General features: G+C 37.4%; 1 protein-coding gene across 4 annotated transcripts; it reads right to left on the bottom strand.

Moving 5' to 3' along the window:
- Positions 1-464: 464 nt before the first annotated feature.
- Positions 465-22,726, bottom strand: ccdc50b (coiled-coil domain containing 50b). 4 transcript variants are annotated; one of them, XM_079598589.1, is made up of 13 exons: positions 22,451-22,726; positions 21,208-21,302; positions 15,546-15,608; positions 15,326-15,449; positions 14,260-14,350; positions 7,348-7,450; positions 7,176-7,261; positions 6,244-6,306; positions 5,971-6,090; positions 3,610-3,719; positions 3,411-3,505; positions 2,770-3,328; positions 465-2,441 (listed from the first exon to the last, which is right to left on the bottom strand). In XM_079598589.1, the coding sequence occupies exons 2-12, from the start codon at positions 21,254-21,256 to the stop codon at positions 3,183-3,185; spliced, it is 1,050 nt and encodes a 349-aa protein (XP_079454715.1). In that variant the 5' UTR covers positions 21,257-21,302; positions 22,451-22,726; the 3' UTR covers positions 465-2,441; positions 2,770-3,182. The 4 variants fall into 4 exon arrangements, with proteins under 4 accessions (XP_079454715.1, XP_079454716.1, XP_079454713.1 ...); XM_079598590.1 differs by lacking the exon at positions 465-2,441 and having other exon boundaries at positions 3,033-3,328; positions 6,244-6,303; XM_079598587.1 differs by lacking the exons at positions 465-2,441; positions 21,208-21,302; positions 22,451-22,726 and adding an exon at positions 17,275-17,432 and having other exon boundaries at positions 3,033-3,328.
- Positions 22,727-23,310: the final 584 nt, after the last annotated feature.

Genomic DNA, 23,310 nt, shown 5'->3' with positions numbered 1-23,310 from the left:
AAAGTACCCGGATGACCTACTACTTCCGGTGAGATTCTGAAGTGTGTGTATGATGGACACTTTACTGTCCCACGAGGCCACGGGAGAGGATTTATGAATGGCAGCTGGTGGTCACATGACGACATGGCAAATGTAGTAAATGTAGTTGTTTTTTGTTAGCCAAACCTCTTTTTTGTAAAATATTTCAATTTTTTTTTCTATATTTAAATAACGTAACAATGTTCTCTGATGTTTGTTAACAGTCACATGACATGCAGGTAAACAAACATTTTATTTATATTTTTTATGATTTTTTTTTTTTATCACCTCACAAAAATCTCAGTTTGGGAAATCCTGATCTATATCATTGTTCTTTTGTAAATCAATAAATTGCCATTCAGGTTGTAAGATGTATAAAGTTGTATTCAAGGGAAATTTGAGAATTGTTTTATGTTTGATAATAAATCAGCCTGTACGAAATCATTGTGCTCAGATTACTTTTATTATGAAAACACAAAAGATGTTAACACATAATACAAAAAAAAATATGAGACCTTTAAACTGTAGAAGTTCAGTTGCCCTTTAGCCGTAGAGAACAGAGAGGCGTTCATGAGGATGTCGTCATCATCGCCACGGTGCACAAAAGGTTACAGTGTGTGTGGGGGGAGCAGAGACCTCTGCACTGAAATACTGTAGGCTGTCAGGATGTGACGCCGTTTCATAGTTTAATTCAACACCATCTGAATTCCCCTGCATAGCATTATTTTAAATCCATTGAAATTTCCAACTTCAAAAACCCTGAGTCTTCACATTCCAGTAAAAGACATGTTCTTTTATGACCTCTGACCCTAGAATCACGTTTCGCAATACCATTGCATTTTTTTTTTCTCAGCAAAAGCTGCTGCTGTTTCACTTTTTTTAGAAGTGAAAATGAGCAACACAAATTAAAAAAAAACAAATGTGGAATAAAACCCTTTGAAAATGCTGTGAAAAAAAGCAATTTTGAAGCACAACAGTAGAAATAATATCCCTTTCATAAACATAAAATCACAGGTTTCTGGTGTATTATCCTTCAGTTAACTCTTGCTATTTTTTTTCCATTTGACCTGTTTTAGTTAACAAAGATGTTATTCCACTGCATGTACATTAAATGACTCATATAAACACCTGGAGATAAAACCCCCCGATATATTCATTCTTCTATCACAATGTAACCATGAGAGTCTTGTTTACAATCGCAGATTATGCCTCATTCCATCCAAAATCAGATGTGCAATCTTTACACTTAATATTTCCAACTTCTGACCATAAATATGATCTATTGCCCAACACACGGAGAGTGATATCTTAGCAGGTGTTTGATTGTCAATAAAGTTTTGTCTCTTGGAAATCAAATTGTGAAGCATCACTAGTAAGGCGCTGCAGTGATGACGCATTTTTGTAGTGCAAACCGCAATCCGCATTGACAAAACCCAATCCGATTTTTGGATTATTGCAGAAAATAAGGTATGTGACCAACAAAAGTTTTGTTCATCATGATAATCTTCACAAGTGAACAACTTTACATTATAAACCATGAGGCTGAGTAGATGTAGATGAGTTTACCTGTCCAGTCTAATGACATTTAATGTCTCTGATAACCTATTTTTTAAGAGAAGTAAAAGCTTTCAAAAATCACATTAATGATGTATTTTATGTCGTGAGTGACCTTAACAACAGACCTTAAAAAACACATTGGCTTGAATGTTAACTCGTTTCCTGGTTTTGGCCAACAATAATACAGTGTCCCTGCAGCACTCTATAATATTCATTTTGCAGGTGCATTTAACAGAGATTTTAAAAAATGACAGTGTTTGTATCATCATATAATAAAGGAACTTTGACTCTGTGTATTTTGATAGATTAAAAGCGAGTGTTTCTCATGAACTATGTACATTACATTTCCCTGGCTGCCGTCATGTTTGTGTGTCGCCATTCAACACCAGGAGGAAATCACAGTTGGAAAACCAACTTCAAGTGTCGTTCCATTTACAAGTTGCACACTTTAAGAAGAAAAGGTTCTATATAGAACATTAAAGTGTTCTGTCAGGCGCTTCATATATAGAACCTTCTATCATGGGATCATTTTATGGATTTAGTTTTAATTCATTCATTTTAATAAAATTGTATGAATTAAACAGCTCGTAAATATCCTTTATCACAAGAAAAATGAAATAGCCCATTAAACAAAGTATTATGAAAGGATATACAGTGCTATGCATAAGTGAACACACCCGTGCTAAAGTTGACTAAAAAGAGGAATAAAAAATATATATCTTTTGGAAATTGATCTTAATGCCTTAATAAAAAAATTAGGAAAACTCCAACCTTTAAGGACACCAATTTTCTTTGTGAATGAATAATGTATCGTAAATAAATAAATGTTCTTCCTTAAAACACAGTGTGCATAAGTCAGGACACCCCTATGTTAACTTCCCATAGAGGCCGGCAGATTTATTCAGTTATTTCATGGATCATTAAAATATCCGCATCCTCGCACACCCTTCACCAGACCTAGAGATCGGCATGGGGAACTTTCCATAAGATCATCTCTCAATGCAAATCACACCAGCTGTTAGGCGAACTGCAATAAATCATGCCGATCTCCAGGTATGGTGAAGAGTGTGTGAGGATGTGCGGCTATTTTAATTCCAGAGGCCAAGGGAACTTTATCAGGATCATAGTATCCTGGATCCATGTAATAACTGGCCTTTAATAATTTAACATAGGGGTGTCCTGACTTATGCACACTGTGTTTTAAGGAAGAACATGTATTTATTTACGATACATTATTCATTCACAAAGAAAATTGGTGTCCTTAAAGGTTGGATTTTTCCTCATTTTTTTAAATTAAGGCATTAAGATCAATTTCCAAAATATGATTTTTTTATTCCTCTTTTTAGTCAACTTTAGCACAGGTGTGTTCACTTATGCATAGCGCTGTATATAGAACCTTTCTTCTTAAAGAGATCTTTCAAATTGAGTCGAGAACCACAGGGTTCTATATAGAACCTTTTTTATAAGTGCATGAATGGAACATCACCAGTTATAAACTCAGTCTAACAACAGTTTATATAAAATCTGTGTCCGTAAAATTGATTATACAACACTTGTTTATTCAGTTTAAAAGAGTGCCGAGAGACAGCACTGAATTAGTCATACGTTCACTGTTGTTTACAGTTCTCTTTCTTGTCTTTGGCTTTGTGACGTCCTGCTTTCTCGCTCTGGCGTTTAGTTGGTGGTATGAAGGTGGGTTCTGGTAAATAGTCATAAAAGATACTGTGCGGGTTACGAGTGGCCAAGCACAAACCTGCCGAGGAAACAGGAAATGACTTCTGATGTGGCACAAATACAGCTATTGAACTTCCCTATTATATAACATGCATTTGTACCTGACGGGGGGCTGGTGGAAATTTGGTTCTCACGCTTTCTAGCCTTGAACGTTGGGTCCAGTTCCTCTGCAATGTTGTGCATGTGTTGGTTTCGGCTGAAAAGAGATAAACAAGGTGTAAAGACACAGTAACTGTTGAAAGGCATTCTCGAGAAACGGCAGATTGTGTGAATGTGTGTGATAAAGATTGTGTGACTTACAGTGCAGTGCATGATGGGCTTGCTAGATGGTTTTCGATGGTGTAGTCTTCCTCTTCCACTGGCGAATGCAGTCCGTCTGAGTTCAGCCTCTCTCGCAGCATCTGAAGAGCCTGGAATTAAAGACAACACGTGTCCATTTACACCAACATTAAAATGTAAAACAAATTCCATCCACACCATGAATTAAAGGGGTCAAGTTAAGTTTTTTTTTTTTTTTTTTTACATATTCAACTCTCTTTAGTGTGTAATGTTGCTGATTGAGTCCCTCCAGCGAGAGTTATTCTCTATATCAGTGTCAGTGTTTCTGAACTCCTGAAACGCCTCCATTGTAGTCTTGAGTTTCTTCCGGGAACGAACACGTCACAATATTCCTCATTTAAATAATTCCTGCAGAGGCATATGCTAAATAAAGGGGCGGGGCTTGGTTGAGTTAGTTAGTAGTGTGTTGAAACTGGCAGTTATGGAAAGGGGCGGGACATTTCCCAAACATGTCGAGGCGATTGACCAATCACAACACATTGCTCCAGCTGACCAATCAGAGCACATTGTGCTTTTCAGAAGGAGGGGCTTCATAGAGACAGGAACTAAACGGAGCGTTACTGACAGACTGGTGCTGCGTTCCAGTCAAGGGGGTAATCCATCCGCCGGAAACTGAAGCCTCCGCGGGCGCCGCCATTGTAGCAGAACTTCACCTGCTGTTAGCATTCCATTGACTCCCATTCATTTTTGCGTCACTTTGACAGCGAATAACTTTACATCTGAGGGGTCCAAAGACTCCATTTGTCCATTATTTATTTCTAAAGAAACTCGACAATGTATAAAAGGCTCCATTACCTTGTACCTTACGTTATGGCCCCGTAGAAGCCGTTTTTGTAAAAATAGGCTAACGATTGCGTCATAACTCACGCGACTCTCTGTCGCACTGTAGAGAAATTACCGTATAGACCGGCGGAGAAGCTCACGGCCAATCGGGGGGACGTGGAGGCATAAAGTCCGATAAAGTGAAGGGAGTAGCCCACAGAGAGTGATAAAGTTGATCCTACTGCTAGCTCATGGACAGCTAATGCTCACGCTCTCCGTCTCTGCGAGATTCGGAAGGGAATGATTCAGATTTCTCTCGGCACAGCTACTAGAAGACTGACAACTGTTTAGACACGTTGCTCACGTGTTCAAGCTCAGTTTGAGCCTGCGCAGTTCGCCTGGCGATCAGGAAGTGAGTGCTTCAAATGGGCTTCACTTTTCTCCGTTGAAGTCTATGGGGTCGCTGTGTCCATCTTATATACTGTCTATGGTTCCAGTCCACTTTTAGACAGGCACTTGCGAACTTCCCTAAGCACTTCCCCTCGGGGGAATCCCTGCCGCCATTTTGAAGTGCGTTCCACTTCGTGAAGTGGACGAGGAAGTTTATATGGACAGACCCTCGTTCACTTCACAAAGTGTAGTAGAGCTGTAAAGTTGTTTGTTGTGGGGTGATTAGACGAGATCTGTGGTGACGTTACAATCGTACTGCATGGTGGGACGTCACCACAGATCTCGTCTAATCACCCCACAACAAACAACTTTATGATATATTAATGATTTTTTATTTTTATTTAAAGCAACCCAAACACACCTATACTTTTGGATGCTGCATTCAACAAATTCTTAAAGGGATTTAAAAAAAATTATAATACATCAACTCCACAGCTGATTCCAAGTGATCCAGTTCAACTGCCCATCGCAGTTTCCGACAGAAGTGGCACTCGTGCAATGTAAGCAATGACGTACATCCGAGTGAATGTGAATGAGACGGAGGGAAGTTAGCGAGTGACAATTTTGGACTGGAACGCAGCACTGAAAGAGAGGAGCTGCAACAATGGAGAATATGGGACATTTATTTATTTTTTTACATTCATACATGAAAATATTCTAGTAGACCCCCAAAAACAAAATTAAGACAAAGGCTCCCCTATAAATGAATATATACTGTATATTGCACATCAAAAGCGAAAGCATCATTTGTGTGCTTTAATGCTACAGATTTCTTTCACCTTAAACACTTATATACAGTAAAATTATATTTTTTGAAGTTGTAAATAAAGATTATAGGTGTACGTTTTACCAGAAAATAGCATTTCAGTTTTTCTGCTTTAAAATTTCCCAATTAATTCAATGTGTTCCTTGCAGTTTCTTTGTACGGTAACTGTTAGTGAGATTTACAAGCAGTTTCTGAGCGAAAAATGTTTCTACACCATGTTTTTTTAGTGTGATGGAAATTAAGTTTGTTTTGCGTGTTTGCATGCTTTACTTTTCACAACTGATGAAAAAAAGCAATAAAATAATCAGTTGTGTTTTCCTTAAGCGGATGAGGCTTGTTCAGACCTTCCTGGTTGTGGTGTTTCCTTCATCTGTAGGCTCAGCTGGTCTGGTCTGGATCTCTAGGTCTCGTGGCCTGTCGGTGACTCTCCTCTGCCGGCGCTGCTGCATGTAGTGTGCGATCTCCTGATGAGCAGTTAGAGAGTTATATCACCACAGCTGATCTTTCTTCAGACGTTTGAGAATCAAGAAGTATGTCATTTGATGTACTCAATTTAATCTCCATTCCAGGAAAATATGGATTACATCTTTTTATCAATCTGTACAGCTTTTGTTTACCTCATCTTGGGCTACTTGAGCCGCAATGAAGTCCACCTCAGATCCAGAGCTGCGAGGACACTGCTAAACAAAAGACATAATAATAAATACTATGCGTGTTGTTTTAGTAGCAAACTTATAATTTAGTCATAATTTATATACAATTATAATATTTATTCATATTTTGAAGCTTTTATTTTTATATTTTCAGTGTTCATTTAATTAAAAAAATGTTTTTGTAATTTTGTGATGTGCTTTTTTATATTTTTTTTATAAATAAAAGAATGTTATTTTCGTATTATTTATATACTATTATAGCATTTATTAATAATTTGAAGTTGCTTTTATTTGTATATTTTCAGTTTTCATTTAAAATTTTAATTTAAGTTTGAGTAATTTTATTATGTGATTTTATTATTTTTTTATATTTCTATTTAGCTTTAATTTGTTTTTAGTTTGAATAATTGTTTTACTTCAACTTACTTTATTTCTGTTAGTTACCAAAGCACCATTTCTAATTTTTTATCTAAATAGTTTTTTTAAGGTCAAGTTTTTTTAAGTTACATTTTTGTAATAAAATGTTTGTATTTTATTTTATTTCAATTACCAATGTGAGTTATTTAGAGTACTGCATTGTCATTAAATTTTAATTTCAAATAAAATTTCATTCAGATACTGTCAAATTCAAAGATTGAGCAAACAATTTTTGCGTTACGTCGTAAAGAACACAAAAGTTTTTGTGAGGGAACGCAATTATTGACTTATTATTTTTCCTCACCACCATGTCCCATAAGGGCTCCGTAAGCACAAAGATATTCACAATCTCCAAAAACAAAGTAATACTAGTCCCGAACCCTATGCAAACCAGAACCCTGGTTTGAAACCAGGCTCGGTTGGAGTAGCAGACCTCAAGTGTGTGTGTAAGCAAATAAAATACGTTCAATGTAGCGTACATCTCTGCGAGGCAACATTTCCTCTTCCTCCTGAAGTCTACGGGCCAGCTCGGCGTCCTGAAGCACCTGCTCCCAGATTCCCAACCCTGACGGAAGGAGAACAGCTTTTTAAGACCAAAGCCTAACATAGTCGTGCAACATATCAGCATGTCTCTTAACAATACACATTTACCTTCACATAGAGGAGACACACAGTCGTTTTCATGGTGACCGGCATCAGCCCTCTGCCGTCTCATCTCCGTTTCTTCTTCTTCCTGCAGCCGTTTAGCAATTTCCTGTTCACAAAACAATTCACATTTAGCAATTTCCTGTTCACAAAACAATTCACACACACAAATTCAATAATAATACTTATTATGGTGCTTTATACAATACAGATCATTTCAAAGCAGATTCACATGAATAAAACAGGACGATAACAGTGTTACTGTTGTAAAATTCATCAATTATGTATCAAATTAAATTTGCGCTGTAAGGCAGCTCTACAGAAGACAATAGTGTTGTTATTCAGCTCAAGTCAATTCAATGTTGATTCAATTCAGTTCAATAAAAGTGTTGAAGAGCATTATTATAGTTTTGTTCTCATCCGATGGTGTCAGTGGAGTCAATAATACTCTTTGAAACCCTAGCTGAGCAAGCCATAGAGAAAATAACAAAACACATGCCTAGTGTGACATATTTCCGAGTGGAAAAAGTACATATCAGAAGTAAATGGATGATGGATGTTCCACCCAATAGATCCCCCCCTTCTATGTAAAGCGCTTTGAGTGTCGAGAAAAGCGCTATATAAATGTAATGAATTATTATTATTATTTTTAAATATGAGATTTGGATTCATCCATTGGGAATAAGTTCACAAAAAAACAGGCAATTTAATTTGTTTTCATTTTAATATTAGTTTCAGTTTGAGTAATATTGCTGTATGCTTTTGTCTTCTTGTTTTTATATATTTTTTTTATATATATATATTTTTTTATTAAAGCTGCATAAAAAAAATGTATATATAAATTTTTTTATATATATATATATATATATATATATATATATATATATATATATATATATATATATATTTTTTTTTTAATTCAGCTGTAATTTTTAACATGCATTAAGAAAGTCAACAGTGTTCTGTTCATTATTATTTAACATTGAATTTTGGCTTAACTGACAGGCCAGAAGCGGCTTAACAACGGCCAAACTGAATACAGTATATCTCTATTGCATCAGGGTGGAGGAGAGGTGATGATAGTCATAATAAGACCTCAGAACACACACACACACACGCACGCACGCACACACACACACACACACGCACGCACCCACGCACGCACACACACTGGTCTGAGTTAAGATCAAACAGCAGAGGTGTCAGAGTAGGCCGTAAAAGTTCCATCAGTCACTCGAACAAAAGCACATCATCGTTCAGGGCGAAAACCCAGACTGACACCCGCCAGAGTACATGCAGACCAGACCCGTGGAAAGTACAGCTCATACACAGACACACACCTACACACACTCTATACGTGTGACGCCCACAGAGACGCTTCTCAGGACACACACCTCGCCTGAGCTGAGCACTTCTGAGGCCTTATTTACACACTGACGTGACGTCACGGAAGATAACCGCATAATGCACACGAGCACTGAAGCATGCATTATAAAGCTGCACATGAGCAGCAGAAGTTTGGAGAACAACCATCTGACTTTGAGGATATCCCTTGATCCTAACCAGTTTCCGCCAAAATACCACATTAACCACAGTCGCTGTAACTACAGTAATATCATAATAAACTCATGGTTTAAACAGTTTTCTGAATTTGTTTGAAGTCAACATGAAATATATAAACTGTAGGAAAATGAATAGTATTTTGGCATGCTTACCATGGGTACATTTTTATTTAGCACTATTACACAGGTCTGACACATAATGTGACATTGTTGTCCTGGTTTTGTGATAATTTATGAATTAAATGGAGAAGGAAACCATTTTAATTTTATACAGTACACTAACAGCATAAGCAACAGGAGTTGGTGGCTAAATTAGAGAAACTAAAGACAGGAAGTGAGTCACACATTAAAAATAACATTTAAAATCCATAATTAAATTTCAATGTAAGGTACTTTTTAGTATGAAGTTCATCTTATGTGGTTTTCCTTAAGGAAGAAAAAGAGACAAACACTATAAAGTATATACATCAGTTGTCCACTAGAGGACAGTAAAGTAAAAAGGAGGTTTGGGCAGTCACGCTATTAACGGGCCAGTTCACCCAAAAAATGATCTCATAAACCATAAAGCAGACTGAGGACAGAATGACAACAGAACTATTAACTAAAAACTATTAATTCACTATATCTCCTGAAGCCATAGGTTTGTGTGCCAAACAGAGTGAAGTTTAAGGTAGGCCTAAATTATGAAATAAATTTTTTTTTTTTGGCTGCACTTCATTTGTTATCATTTGACTGATTGTCCATCAAGACAGTCCCTATATTTAATCAACGGGATGTCTGGATGTTCCCTGAAGGGGGTTTTACTGCATTTCTTTTAAACAGACAGAGAATTCCCCATGGGAAAGTCAATGCAATGACTACACAAATAAACACACAACATCAGAGGATGCATGGGTATTCCAGCACTTACGTTGCGACTGAGGGTTTACAAAACGTGTGTCCTACAGACTGAAGAGTTGAAGTAGTTCAGTTATAACAATCCACATGCCCTCAGCACCACGGTGAGGCATTTCTCATTGTGCAGCACCATGGTGGAAGAGTTTCCATTCTGATGCCCAGCCCCACCGGCCCACCAACGATTCAGGCCTCAACAACTCAAGTGGGAATGTGTGTGTCTAACATGCTTTTGTACAACACATACACACACACACACACACGCTCTCTCTCTCACACACACACACACACACACACACACACACGCTCTCTCTCTCTCTCACACACACACACACACACACACACACACACGCTCTCTCTCTCTCTCTCACACACACACACACACACACACACACACACACACACACACACACACACACACACACACACACACACACACACACACACACACACACACACAGACCGACAGATGCACGCACGCACACACACACACACACACACACACACGCTCTCTCTCTCTCACACAAACACACACACACACACACACACACAGAGACAGACAGACAGACACACACACACACACACAGACAGACAGACACACACACACACAGACACAAACACGCACACACACACAGATAGACAGACAGAAAGACAGACAGACAGACGCACAAACACACACACACACACACACAGACAGACAGACAGATAGACGCACACAGACACAAACACGCACACAAACACACGCACACACACACACACACACACAGATAGACAGACAGACAGACAGACAGACGCACACACACACACACACACACAGAGAATAACGTAGCAGATCTATTCCGCTAGGACCAAACATATCAACATTATATTCAATATCCTTTACCAAACACTTAGAGTTGTCATGACAGACATTAAGTTAACTTTGACTTTTGTCTGATTATTTCACTATTCTTAACTATGCCAATGTAAAGCACTTTGAATGAATTGCATATAAAATTGGCAAAGTATAGTGATCTAAATAGACTTGCCCAGCCAATAGTGTTTCTCTCGTGTGCTCTTGAGTGCTATGAGCTTTATGCTTTGTGAAGTGAGCATAGTTTTGAAATAGCTGGCATAGTGTTGACAAGGGTCACTCAGATAAAGATGTCATTCTAGGAAAATATCGTCAGAAGAACAAGACACTGCCAATCTGCCAAGATACAGATGGATACATTTAGATATTACTGGAAAACTGAGTTTACAGCCAGAATAAGAAAAGGCTACAGCTCCACACGGTACATTCACACTGCTAGACTTTGTTCACAGGCTGGCAGAAACACAGAAAGATAAGTACCAGTACAAATCTCTTCTACTCCACTGAACTGCTCAGCTAGCAGGCTAATAATACTGTCGCCACTAGGCAGAAAGGACAGTCAACAACACTAGGTGTCCACGCAGAACGACTGAGTTAACAAACAGAGCAAGTGCTGATGGACGTTCCTCTTCTGTTGAATCACAGAGGCTGCAAACCACAACAAAACACAAAACACCACAAGATATTACCAGTTTCTGGAAGCCTATCCCGGTTCTAGCCGTCACGTCTCAGGAAATGTCCCTGTTTTACACCATGTTCAAAATACCTCGCAAATAAACGGCAAAAATACAAATCAACATTACCTAGATGGAAACGGCAAGATGTGCATTAATTCTAAAAGTGAACATTATATCACGCCTCTGTTGAGACAGATAATTTTTTTATTCAATAAGAAGACGTGCATGAACTTTGTTGGAAACATAATCAACAAAAAAAATCCCTCGATGTCCATCTAAAAACTCAGATGACTTTCTCTCATTAGAGGATGTGATTGGATAACTGTATTAAAGGATTAATTTCACTTTGAAAAAAAACTTTTGCTGATAATTTACTCACGCCGATGTCATCCAAGATGTCCATGTCTTTCTTTCTTCAGTCAATGAGAAATTAAGGTTTTTGATGAAAACATTTCTCCATATAATGGATGTCAATGGGCCCCAACGGTTCAAATGACAGTGTCAGTGCCGCTTCAAAGGGCTTTAAATGATACCAGACGATGAATAAGGGTCTTATCTAGCGAAACGCTCATTCACGGTCATTTCAAAAATAAATAAAAAAGTTTAAGTTTTATAAGCACAAATGCTCGCCTTGCTCTGTTCTGTGATGCGCGTTCGTGACGTCACGTAATACGCAGTTACGTTGAAAAGGTCACGCTTCTATGAAAAGTAAAAAATTTCTGTCCTGACGAAAATTTTCTTTTAGGCTTTTTAATATTACAACACCAGGATACGCACACGAAATGGCCATTTTACGCTAATATGAATATGTGTATATGTGCACATTTGTAAACACTGACTCGGTACGTCAAGCGCGACCTTTTCAACGTCACGAACACGCATCACAGAACAGAGCAAGGCGAGCATTTGTGCTTATAAAACTTACACTTTTTTCTTTATTTTTGAAATGACGAACGTTTCGCTAGATAAGACCCTTATTCATCGTCTGGTGTCGTTTAAAGCCCTTTGAAGCGGCGCTGACACTGTCATCTGGACCTTGAACCGTTTGGGGCCCATTGACGTCCATTATATGGAGAAATGTTTTCATCAAAAACCTTAATTTCTTTTCGACTGAAGAAAGAAAGACATGGACATCTTGGATGACATCGGGGTGAGTAAATTATCAGCAAAAGTTTTTTTCAAAAGTGAACTAATCCTTTAACCAGCAGACCAACCGCATTGCACAGTATTGTTTTGGTCATTCTGAAATTGAGAGCCAAAGCTTTTCATCTGTTTCAAAAGATGTATGAAATTGCCCACCTCAATTGCAACAACTACTATTTTTATTAGAGATATTTAGCGCCAATTATGTAGGAGGTGATGGTTTTATTCTCTTGAAACACAAGGGTGCTTTACTCACAAATGTTTTATGCCATATTCCAATTTTGAGCACAAGTTGAATTTTCAACTTTGGATGGAAACAAAGCGAATGTCTCTTTAAATAAGTCCAATTACAACTTCCTCAAGACATTTTTCCAAAGGGCTCCAGACAGACGGCCTCAGAAAGCCTCTTGTAAATAGTCTTTCCACAAATACAGAAGCTCAGTGTTCATCCAGCGGGACGTGGCCTTCAGATGAGCGGTCCTCCTCCAACCACTCGTCACCCCAGAAACACCACAGACATCGCCATGGGAACACTTTCAGAAACCACTCCTGACAACAATGATGACAAAGCTGCTGCTTTAGGAGACAGAAGTGTCGCCCAACAGCCGAATAAAGCACATAAAGGAATACTTGAGGCCAATGGATATCAGAGTGCAGGATCCGACTCGGGCCTCAGTCTTCTCAGTCTCTTCAATCTTTTATGTTCTTTCTGTCCTTTATTGCTCTCTGCAAAAGCATCTCTACACAAGCGCCTCCTCACACAGGTGTTTTAATCAGCTTAACGTGATAATTAACCACGGGCAATGAACAAAACACTCAGAAATGAATGGGAAAAATCACAGTGTTCAATGTGGTGAATGTATTAGGAGTGTAACGATACCCTCATGCCAAGATTCGATACGGTATTATTGCGATACTCCAAGATTATGATAAAAGGTTAGCAAAAAATGTACTGTTGATTAACATGCTAACTTTAGTTTTACATTGGGGGTGTAAATGAATAGACTTGGACTTGCTGGAAACCCAATGCACAGGACAATGGTGACACCAGAATAACAATATTCATGATTCTGAAGCTGAAAATACAGAATTATTTTAGACGAATATGCGTGCACTCTTTCACTGGTAACAAAAGACATTTGGCATTGTCTTATTCCCATATCCCCATTGCATTATTATACATTTTATTCAACATTATATATAGACGATTAATGTAGTACTGACACTAAAACTCTTTTTTCTCACACAGTAATTTTCATATGGAGTGAACTATACACAATACAGATTGGCACTATCCAAGATACATATTGTCCTTTTTGTATTGCGATATATTGTGACATGATATATTGTGACACCCCTAGAATGTATCAATATGGTGTCAATATGGTGTCAATATTCAATATGGTGCCAATCATCTTTCTGATAGAGATGTTGCCTGTTTTCTTTACCCCGAATGAGCATGGACCAGATTCTAAGCATTATTTGAGCTAAAGAAGCAACATTTATGATACCAAACATCTGATAATCATAATCAAAATAAGCGCGCAGCCATCTTTAAAATTGTGTCTTTGAACTTCTGTTTTTGCTGTAGCTCTGTATATTTCTATGGCATCGCTGTCGAAGAGTAATTAGCTGGCAAAGTGGATTTTTTTTTGTAGAGTTATAGTTTTTTTTTTTTATATCAAAAGAAGATATTTTGAAGAATGTTGGTAACCAGACAGTTAACGGTAGCCATAAAAAAAGTTGTGTTTTTTTAGGTTTGACGTCGTCATGTTTTGATGTCACACACCTCATCCTCTTCCTCTCGTCTCCTGGCCTCCTCAGCACACCTCTGGAGCTCGTCCTGAATCAGCCGTGCGTATCTGCAGTCCTCTTCCTCCCTGAGAAGCAGACAGAGCGTTTCAATGATTCAATATATCATATGATATTTATAATATGTGACCCTGGATCACGTCACATGTCGCACGGGTATATTTGTGGCAATACCCAACAATACATTGTGTGGGTCAAAATTATAGATTTTTCTTTTATGCCAAAAATCATTAGGATATTAAGTAAGGATCATGTTCCATGAAGATATTATGTACATTTCCTACCGTAAATATATAAAACATGTATTTTTGTGAGTGAATGCAGCGCAATCGTGAACATAAATGCACAACTTTAAAGGAGATTTTCTCAATGTTTTGATTTTTTTGCACCCTCAGATTCCAGATTTTAAAATAGTTGTGTCTCCGCCAAATATTGTCCTATCATAAACCATACGTCAATGGAAAGCTTAATCTAAATCTCAATTTAAAAAAATGACCCTATGTGATTGGTTTTGTGGTCCAGGGTCACATATATGCTTTTTGCTGTCCTCTTTTGTGCTGGTTGCAATATCATGTACACTAATCAGTAAGTAATTAATACTTTTATTCAGCAAATAAAAAAGTATAAAATACTTTTATTTTTTTAGTTTTCAACATTGATAATAATCAGAAATGTTTCTTGAGCAGAAAATCATCATATTATACTGATTTCTGAAGGATCATGTGACACTGAAGACTGGAGTAATGATGCTGAAAATTCAGCTTTGCACCAAGGGAATAAATTCAATAACTGTTATTTTAAATTGTAACAATATCTCACAATTTTGACTGTATTTTTGTGGGAAAAGTGGGAAAACCAAACTCTCCTGAGTCACGTCACGCTGATTTTACTCTCAAGTTTTTTAACTTCACAAACTAATCAAGTTACGCAACACAATGAGTCAAGCATCTGTTTTCCACATAGTCATTTGCACATCCTAAATGTGGTTTAGTGATGTTGCTGACTCAGTGATGGGAAGCGTGTCGAGGCCTGACGACTCTTACATGTGCCGCTGGTTTCGGCTGAGATCCACTCGCTGTTCCTCTTCCTCCTGAAGCCTCCGGGCCAAACGAACATCATTCTGCACCGCCTGGTTCTTCTGGATGTTGGTGCTGTAAAACTGCTCAACTGAGATGAAAAAGTAGAGTCAGGCTCAGGCCTATTTTAACCCAGTAACTTAAGGAATGATGAGCAAGATTACAGGAAGTAGATGCTTATACTCACTTTCCTGCTCTTGAAGACTGTGAGCCAGAGCGCCGTCCTCTAACACAGAGAAACATTGGCACACTGCGGGGGGAAAACACTCAATTATAGGCAAGAGTGTTAAACTATAAATGAACAGGTCATTAAAGGCTTAATTATAGGGATTTTACCACAGTAAAATTACTGTAATCTTTATAACACGGGACAACAGCAATGTAACTGATACTAATGTTCAATGCATTTATTTGATTAATAATCAAATAAATCAAATAAAATGGTTAATTTGCTGAAATGTAGTCTAACTGGTGCAACTTAAAATTCAAATAGTTTTGTCACACATTTGTCTATTTCATGCAGTTTACAGGTAAAAAAGGCTCATCAAATCAGATTCTTTTGAGCTAGAAATTTCCAGTTTATAAACATTTCATTCTAATATATAGTCCATAATTGCACATGAGGAGTGAAGACACTAAAGAGATGTGGCATTTTAACATGCAAACGTATTCATAAAACTTAAAATAACTTTATTTGAGAAAAGTCTGCATTATTTGCATGGCAAAAATAAAATGACCACCTGCTGAAAGCAGGGATTATTGTGTGTAATGTTATTAATGTCGACGAAAAAGAAAACTAATACAAATTGTTTTTGATAAATTAAATAATGCACATAATAAGTTATGTACATTTAATAACCCGGGAGGAATGTTGTGTAGTTCCTACCAGCCGTTTGTTGTAGTCCTTTTCTTTAAAAGCAAATATCTTCCTTTGCTTTGAACTTTGAGCGTTGTAGTTTATGCTCAAACAACAACATTACACACTAACTACAGTTAGAAAAGTCAAATCATACTCAACCACCCCTTTAATAAAGCTGATTCTGGAGTCAGGATTGCAGTGATGCTGTAAAGTCTATCTTGGTAATAATCTACATCCTCCACATCTTAGCACTCACAACTGGCCTGCAAGTTATTGTGCAAATTAAGTTGAATAATTTAATTACTCAAAACTAATTTTTGAGTGGTGTATTTGTGCAATTATTTACCTTCTCAACAGTTTGTGCCAATAAACAACGTTATCAGTGCATGCAATTGATTCTCTAAGACCGGTTTATGTTTTGGCCCATCTCTGTCTCTATAATGCCACACTGGGGCCAAAACAGGAAAATACTGCCAAGCCAACTGGGTCAACAACTTTAACACAATGGCTCAGAGGAAAAGCACATAATGCCCAATAAGCTTACAGAGGTGTGTCAATGTGAACGACCAAAAGCGCTCACTCAAATGCCATTTCTGACAGGAGTCCACTCACTTAACGACTATTAAACAATAGCAACCTGAAGAAAGACATCCAAGCAAACACACACACACACACACAAGGCTCTGCTGAAGCTCAAATAAAGCCCTGCACATTAAACACACATAAAATGACAACCCTCCTTCTCTCTCGGTCTCATGCTCTCACGCTGAGCTAATAAAAGCTCACAGACTCTTGCACAAGCATGCTAAACATCAGAGTCATAAAAGCTGACACTCCATTATCAGACGGGTCGTCTAATTACAGATCTGTCAGTGCTGTCGCACATTTCTAAAGACATATTAAATGCTCACAAAGAAGTCTATGACAAAGTAACACAGGTATGCATTGCAACTAACAGACATATTATGTATGCACGATTCTATAAACAACTCAGCTACTATTCTTAAAAAGTACTAGTCTCACGATTTTTTTAAATGAAATTTTGCATTAGATTTACCGTTTTTAAAGATGCGCCTGCGTCCATTCGTCAAACTCTGTCTACTGTCATGAAGCACATACACACACGAGTGTGAGCTCATCCTACATCAGTCCGTCATGCTCTTCTGTTAGTAAACAGCACGGGTGCTCAAGCAAATGGATTTAACAAAAAAAAAGAGAAAAAGTTAGGAAAAAACCCCTGCTGGTTCTGTAGGCACCTCCACCCTGATCCTGGATGGAAAAGCTGACATGGACACTCTCAGGACAGAAGCTTGTTTCATAAAGGTTGGCATACTCACAGCCATGAAAGGGTTTTTGTGCAGAACAAGAGCAGATGTCGTGCAACTTAAAATTAGAACCGGTTTTAAACCAGAAATAGTGACGTGCAATTCCTGAAACCAACGGAAACAGCTTTGATGCCTTTATAATAATATTATTATTAAAATATTATTTTAATCACAGCTGAGGATGAGGGTTAAAGTAGCAACAGTTATGAAAATTAAACACTTTAACACTCCAATTTTTTTTAACACTTTTGAATAGTCTCTTATGCTCACTAAGGCTGCATTTATTTAATTTATTTTAAAAAATTACAATTTAATATAACTGTTTTCTATTTTGATATATTATAAAATGCAATTTATTCCTGTGATCAAAGCTGAATTTTCAGCATCATTACTCCAGTCTTCAGTGTCACATGATCCTTCACAAATTATTTTAATACGCTGATTTGCTGATTATTTTCAATGTTAAAAAAAAGGTTGTGCTTTTTAATATATTTTTGTGGAGACCATATTATATTTTTCAAGATTATAGGCATCAAACGAACAGCATTTATTTGAAAAAAAAAAATAATCCTCTATAACATTAAATGTCTTTGCTGTCACTTTCGATAAATTTAATGCATCTTTACTGAATGAAAGTATAAGTTTCTTTAAAAAAAATAATCTTCCTGACCTCAAATGCTAATGTGGTTTTATGGCACGATTTTAAAGCTCATCAAGCCCTGCTCATTATATTTATTGTACATACAAATAACAATGTGAACATTATTCAAAACATCTGTTATTTTTCTATTGTTAAGAAAGACAAATGGGTTTAGAATGACATGAGGATGAGTAAATTATTAAAAGAGTGAATTAATAATTTAGGAATCACTTATGGGGCATCCAAAATCGCTGTCTGAGTAGCTACTACTTTTGAATTTAAATTGACTTAGCGATCTATATAGTATGAATATGGAGTAGTATGAATAATATTCGGATACTACTCTGTTGCCGTACTGTTTTTCCGCATACTGGAAGTATCTGATTTTGTACGCAATGTTGCACTTTTTCTTTAAAAGCAAATATTTTTGACAGCCAAATAAATTAGCGCCACCTGGAGGTGAAAAGTGAACAAAGCTAATTTTGTTAGAATAAATGTTTACGAGGTGTAAGAATAAATAATGTCAGCCCTTACAGAGACAGAGGACGATGAAGGGTGGTTAAGCGTGCATTATTTGGGATAAGATCCATCCGTGTGACCCCCACAGCTGAGCCGAGGCCCCCGGGACAAACAGATGGTGCTATTCAAGTCCCACAAACAAAGAGAACAGAGTAAAGACAGTAATCGGGACCCCTGCATGAAACTATCAAGCGTCTTTTCCTGTATGCTGCTCTCCTCTTCCAATCACTCACTTTCTCCTGCAGTTCTTTGTCTATATTTGGCACGAGGAGCAGAAGCAGAAGCTATAAATATCCGGCAGTGAAGTTGAACTCAAAGAAACCCAGTTCGTTTCAGGAGCGTATATAAGGCCTTAAAATGCATTGTGGGTATAGGCCTCTCACAGGGTTTATATAGTGTCCCGTTTCATGCACAGATAGCCTGTCAGCTCTCTAGGTACAACTACAGCCGTGCATATATAGGTTTATATGAACAACCAAACGGCACTTTCCTGTTCCTCCTGCGCTCTTCTTGTTTACAGATTTGTGATGTAAACTTATCTAAACTGTAGGTCTGTCTTTGTATGCAGTTCATCTAAATTGTCCTGCACTTGAACTCTTCACACCTCTTTCCTGCCTCCAGCTTTAGGCCAAATCGGGAGAAGATTGGAATCTGGACCCAAATCCTGTTTAAGAAACAGGAACGCTGGGAAGCTCTTGAGCTCATCCAGGGCAGATAAGAGGATGAGTGTGTGGACAGATGCTCTCCAGCTCGTATCAGTAGCACTCTCTCTCTCTCTCTCTCGATCTGTCCTGGTCTCACATCACATTCCTGACCGCTGATCTCATCTCCTACAACACACAACAGCAGCCCTGCCAAACAACAACTGAGACAACAGCAAACCTGCACAGGAATATCATCCAGGTGCTGATTAAGTATTCAGACAGTTTTGCCCTTCATTTTTCAATACCATTTCCTTTTCCTTTCACTAAACTGAAAGATTATGGATAATTACATGTAATTTTGCTGCATAAATAGTTTTTACAAGTGCATTTTCTTCCAGCATGCAGTAGCGGAGATGAAGAATGGTCAGCAACAGTTAGACCTCGTCCAAACAGAAAACGCATCTTTTTCAGTGTTTTAGTCCAGCGATTTTCTGTGTAATTTCGTTTTCATGTGTATGTTCAGTCTATAGTTGTGTCATGTTATCAATAATGATAATTGTTGTTAATGTTTTTTTTTTTTCAAGCATTTAATAAAAAATAAAAAATAAAAAGTCTATAGACCGTATGTAGCCCCGCCCCTTTTCAGCGCTGCACTCGTTGTCTTTTGTCTTCCGGTCTGTATTTTCACAGCGATCTTACGCATTTATGAATGAACGGCTCGTTTTAAAATCTTCCCGGTCTACTGACATTTCTTAAGACATCTGCTTTAAACATTACAATCCTTATGATAACTTTCGTTAACTCTCCATTAAGTAAATCCACTTCAAAAGCTAATTACTCATGGACAGCAATGCCATAGAAATATACAGAGCGACCGCAAAAACGGAAGTTCGAAGACAATATTGTAAAGATGGCGGCGCCCTTGTTTCCTCTCTGGCGCATAAGATCAATAGGTGTGTAGTGTTACTTTACAAAGTGGCATCGCCATCTACTGGCCTGGCAGCATAATACAGTGTTTTTGGTTGTTTTCGTGGATTCTTGTGAATGGGGATCGTTTTACCAACGTTGTCGTCTGTATGCGAAACAAGCAAAGGATAAGCATTTGAGTTTTTAGTACATCGCTGTCGTGTAAATGTTCGCTTAGTCAATACACTGCTTACACCACACTTACAATTACAAAGGATAATTCCTCTGGTAGCAATCTGAGGTTTTCTCGAATAGATCAAGCGTGCCATGATAGCTTAGTCTATCACTTCTTGTGGGTTTTTTTGGGCCCCGGAATATTTTGTTGTATGAATATCTGAACAATATCAAAAGAAAGAAAGAAGAGAAATTCTGCTTTTAAAAAATTCTAGCTTAATTCATTCATTTTTTTAACACATGAATATGGGCATTTTGAACAAAAAGCTGATAAAATCGCATTTTTTACAAAGACTTCGTCCAGATCGGATTCAGAACGATGATTAAAACATAGACCGAGTAGATCGAGTCCATCAACACCCACAAAGCTTCACCGTCCGATTCCTGAGTCGACATTTAATTCGCTAACGCGGCAGTTTTGCTGCTGGTTAATGTTTGATGACCGCATTAGTAATATTATACATAAGCAATGCTTCTAATCGTTTTTTTTTTTCGTTTGTTTTTGGACCCGGAGATTCTGTCCTCTTCCAGAAGATGTGTAATAGCGCCCCCTAGTGAACACATGGACTTCTGGAAAATTTCGCCAATGGCGGGAAAAAAGTTTGCAACCAATGGAACCGATTTTAAAACACTTTTTTATATGGTTCCCTACACACACTTTTAAAATGCATACCTGAGAAGATAGCAAAAGAAGTAAAGATGCATAACAGAAACACGCATACCGTCATTAACACCGGGCAGGTGAGATTTGTCGATGTCGGTTTCTGCCATAACTGATCCACGCTGAGCTCACAGTCTCATGATGTTGTGAAGAAACCTGTAGCATCAAACAAACACGAGAACTGGCATTCAGATAATCTTTCAAATCATTTTTGCAGGTTACTAGTACCACTACAACAATTTCTTATAACTGTAAACACTGGAAACAATCAGTACGACTTCTATAACATGCCAGCAGCCGTAATCTAATCTCCATAAATCCTGGAACAATAACACACATTGTGTCAAGGATAAAGATGTTGGCAAAGTTCTTATTTCCTCTGGAGTTTGTTTCCCGTTTGAGAGCCATTAATCTTATTTGATTATTTTTGAGTATTTCTAACAAGAAAGCACAAATATAATCCATTCAGATCACCAGAATTATCATCAAATATAATATTGAAATACATTAAGGTTTAGCCGTCAGGTTGGAATGACCTTGCAAGGAATATCATAATGCAAACTGCTGCCAACTCTTAAATCAATACACTATAATATAAAAGCAACATGGAATACCACTGTAATGTCTTATACAGTGTGAAAGACATACAGTAGTACAGTAATATGTGAGGAATCTTAAAGGGATAGTTCACCCAAAAATGAACATCATTTACTCATCCTTTTATGTTGACTTCCATAGTAGGACAAAAATAGTCTGGAAGTCAATGGCTATCATCAACTTTCTGTTTACCAACATTCCTCAAAATATAGTTTGTGTTAACAGAAGAAATAAACTGTAGGCTACTGTACATGTTTGGAAAAACATTAGGGTGAGTAAATGACAGAATTTTAATTTTTGGGTGAACTATCCCATTAAAGTGCATGAATTCAGGGAAGCTGCTGTCCATATTTTATCCAAACACATTAATAAGCAAGTTTTACATCTCAAAACAAACTGATTTGAACATTTATTGGTCCCAGTTTAATAATGTCCTACATAATTCTCATTAATGCACTGGGTCAAACATTCAGTGTTAGTGTTGATGTTTCTATAATCACTAAAAGTAGGCTATTAATGAACCATCAACGCAAACTTATATATATAGGTCTATATAAACAGTTATAACATGTTAAATGTCTACTTTTGTTGAGCGCTGCACTTAAATGGACTTTATAATACATAAATATACACTGTAAATAAACATAAACACTATAGTATGAATGTGCTTCAAAAATAATGAAAACGTTATTAAAAAACAAACTTACCCTCTTCTGTCACTCCAGACACGCGCAGATCCGTGAAAGTCGCGTCTCTCTCTCACACACACACACACACACACACACGATTGATTTAGACGTGACACACAATATTACACACACTCATGTGCGGTATGCCTGCAGTCTGTCACAGGAGCACCTTCTCTCCAGTCCTCTGTTCTCCATGTTTAGGCAGTTTTTCCTGACACACAATGACAGTTTGAGTTCGGCTGCTACTTTTTGTTCTCAGTCAAAACAAAGAGAAACATGTGGAGTTTCGCACGAGCCTCGCGCGCCCCCTGCTGGTCATTTTGAGGAGTTCTTTCACACGTGACCCTGTTCAAATATTTTGGGACATGTCGTATTATGAAAGTTTCGGCGGGCACTACAGAGTTTTTGGAGAAATTAATACTTTTATTCAGCAAGGATGCATTAAATTAATAAAAAGGATTCAGTCATGACTTTTACATGATTACAAAACCTAAAAATACATTGTGCACAAAAAATTCTATAATAATTCTAATTAAAATGCGGTTATTTTGAACTTTATAACCATTAAACAATCCTGAAAAAATGCATCATGGTTCTCACAAAAATATGAAGCAGCACAACTGTTTACAATATTGATGGCAATGTATGTATTTATAATACAATAGTATTATATACAATATGTTAAAAACTAGCTACTTTTTGTATGCAAAGTGTGATAGTTTATGTGATAGTTTACTGCTTTTATAAAGAGGTTAGCCTACTATATAACCAAATATTAAGAAAGTTATTTTATTCAGCAAATTCATGAAGTGACTATATAGGCTACACAGTAACTTATGAATGGATATTTTACACTATGGGTGAAACTCGAAAAATTA

This window comes from Phoxinus phoxinus (genome assembly GCF_949152265.1).
Source record: "Phoxinus phoxinus genome assembly, chromosome: 22".
Taxonomy (NCBI): domain Eukaryota; kingdom Metazoa; phylum Chordata; class Actinopteri; order Cypriniformes; family Leuciscidae; genus Phoxinus; species Phoxinus phoxinus.
Note: the sequence above shows the minus strand (reverse complement) of the source record. Positions and strands in the feature narration are given on the sequence as shown.

Coding starts and splice junctions, on each gene's coding strand:
- ccdc50b (XM_079598587.1), bottom strand. CDS start 17,356: ATGAGCTCACACTCGTGTGTGTATGTGCTTCATGACAGTAGACAGAGT. Junction 14,351..15,325: donor AGCCGAAACCAGCGGCACAT/GTAAGAGTCGTC, acceptor TCTGCTTCTCAG/GGAGGAAGAGGACTGCAGAT. Junction 7,451..14,259: donor GACGAGAGGAAGAGGATGAG/GTGTGTGACATC, acceptor TTTTGTGAACAG/GAAATTGCTAAACGGCTGCA.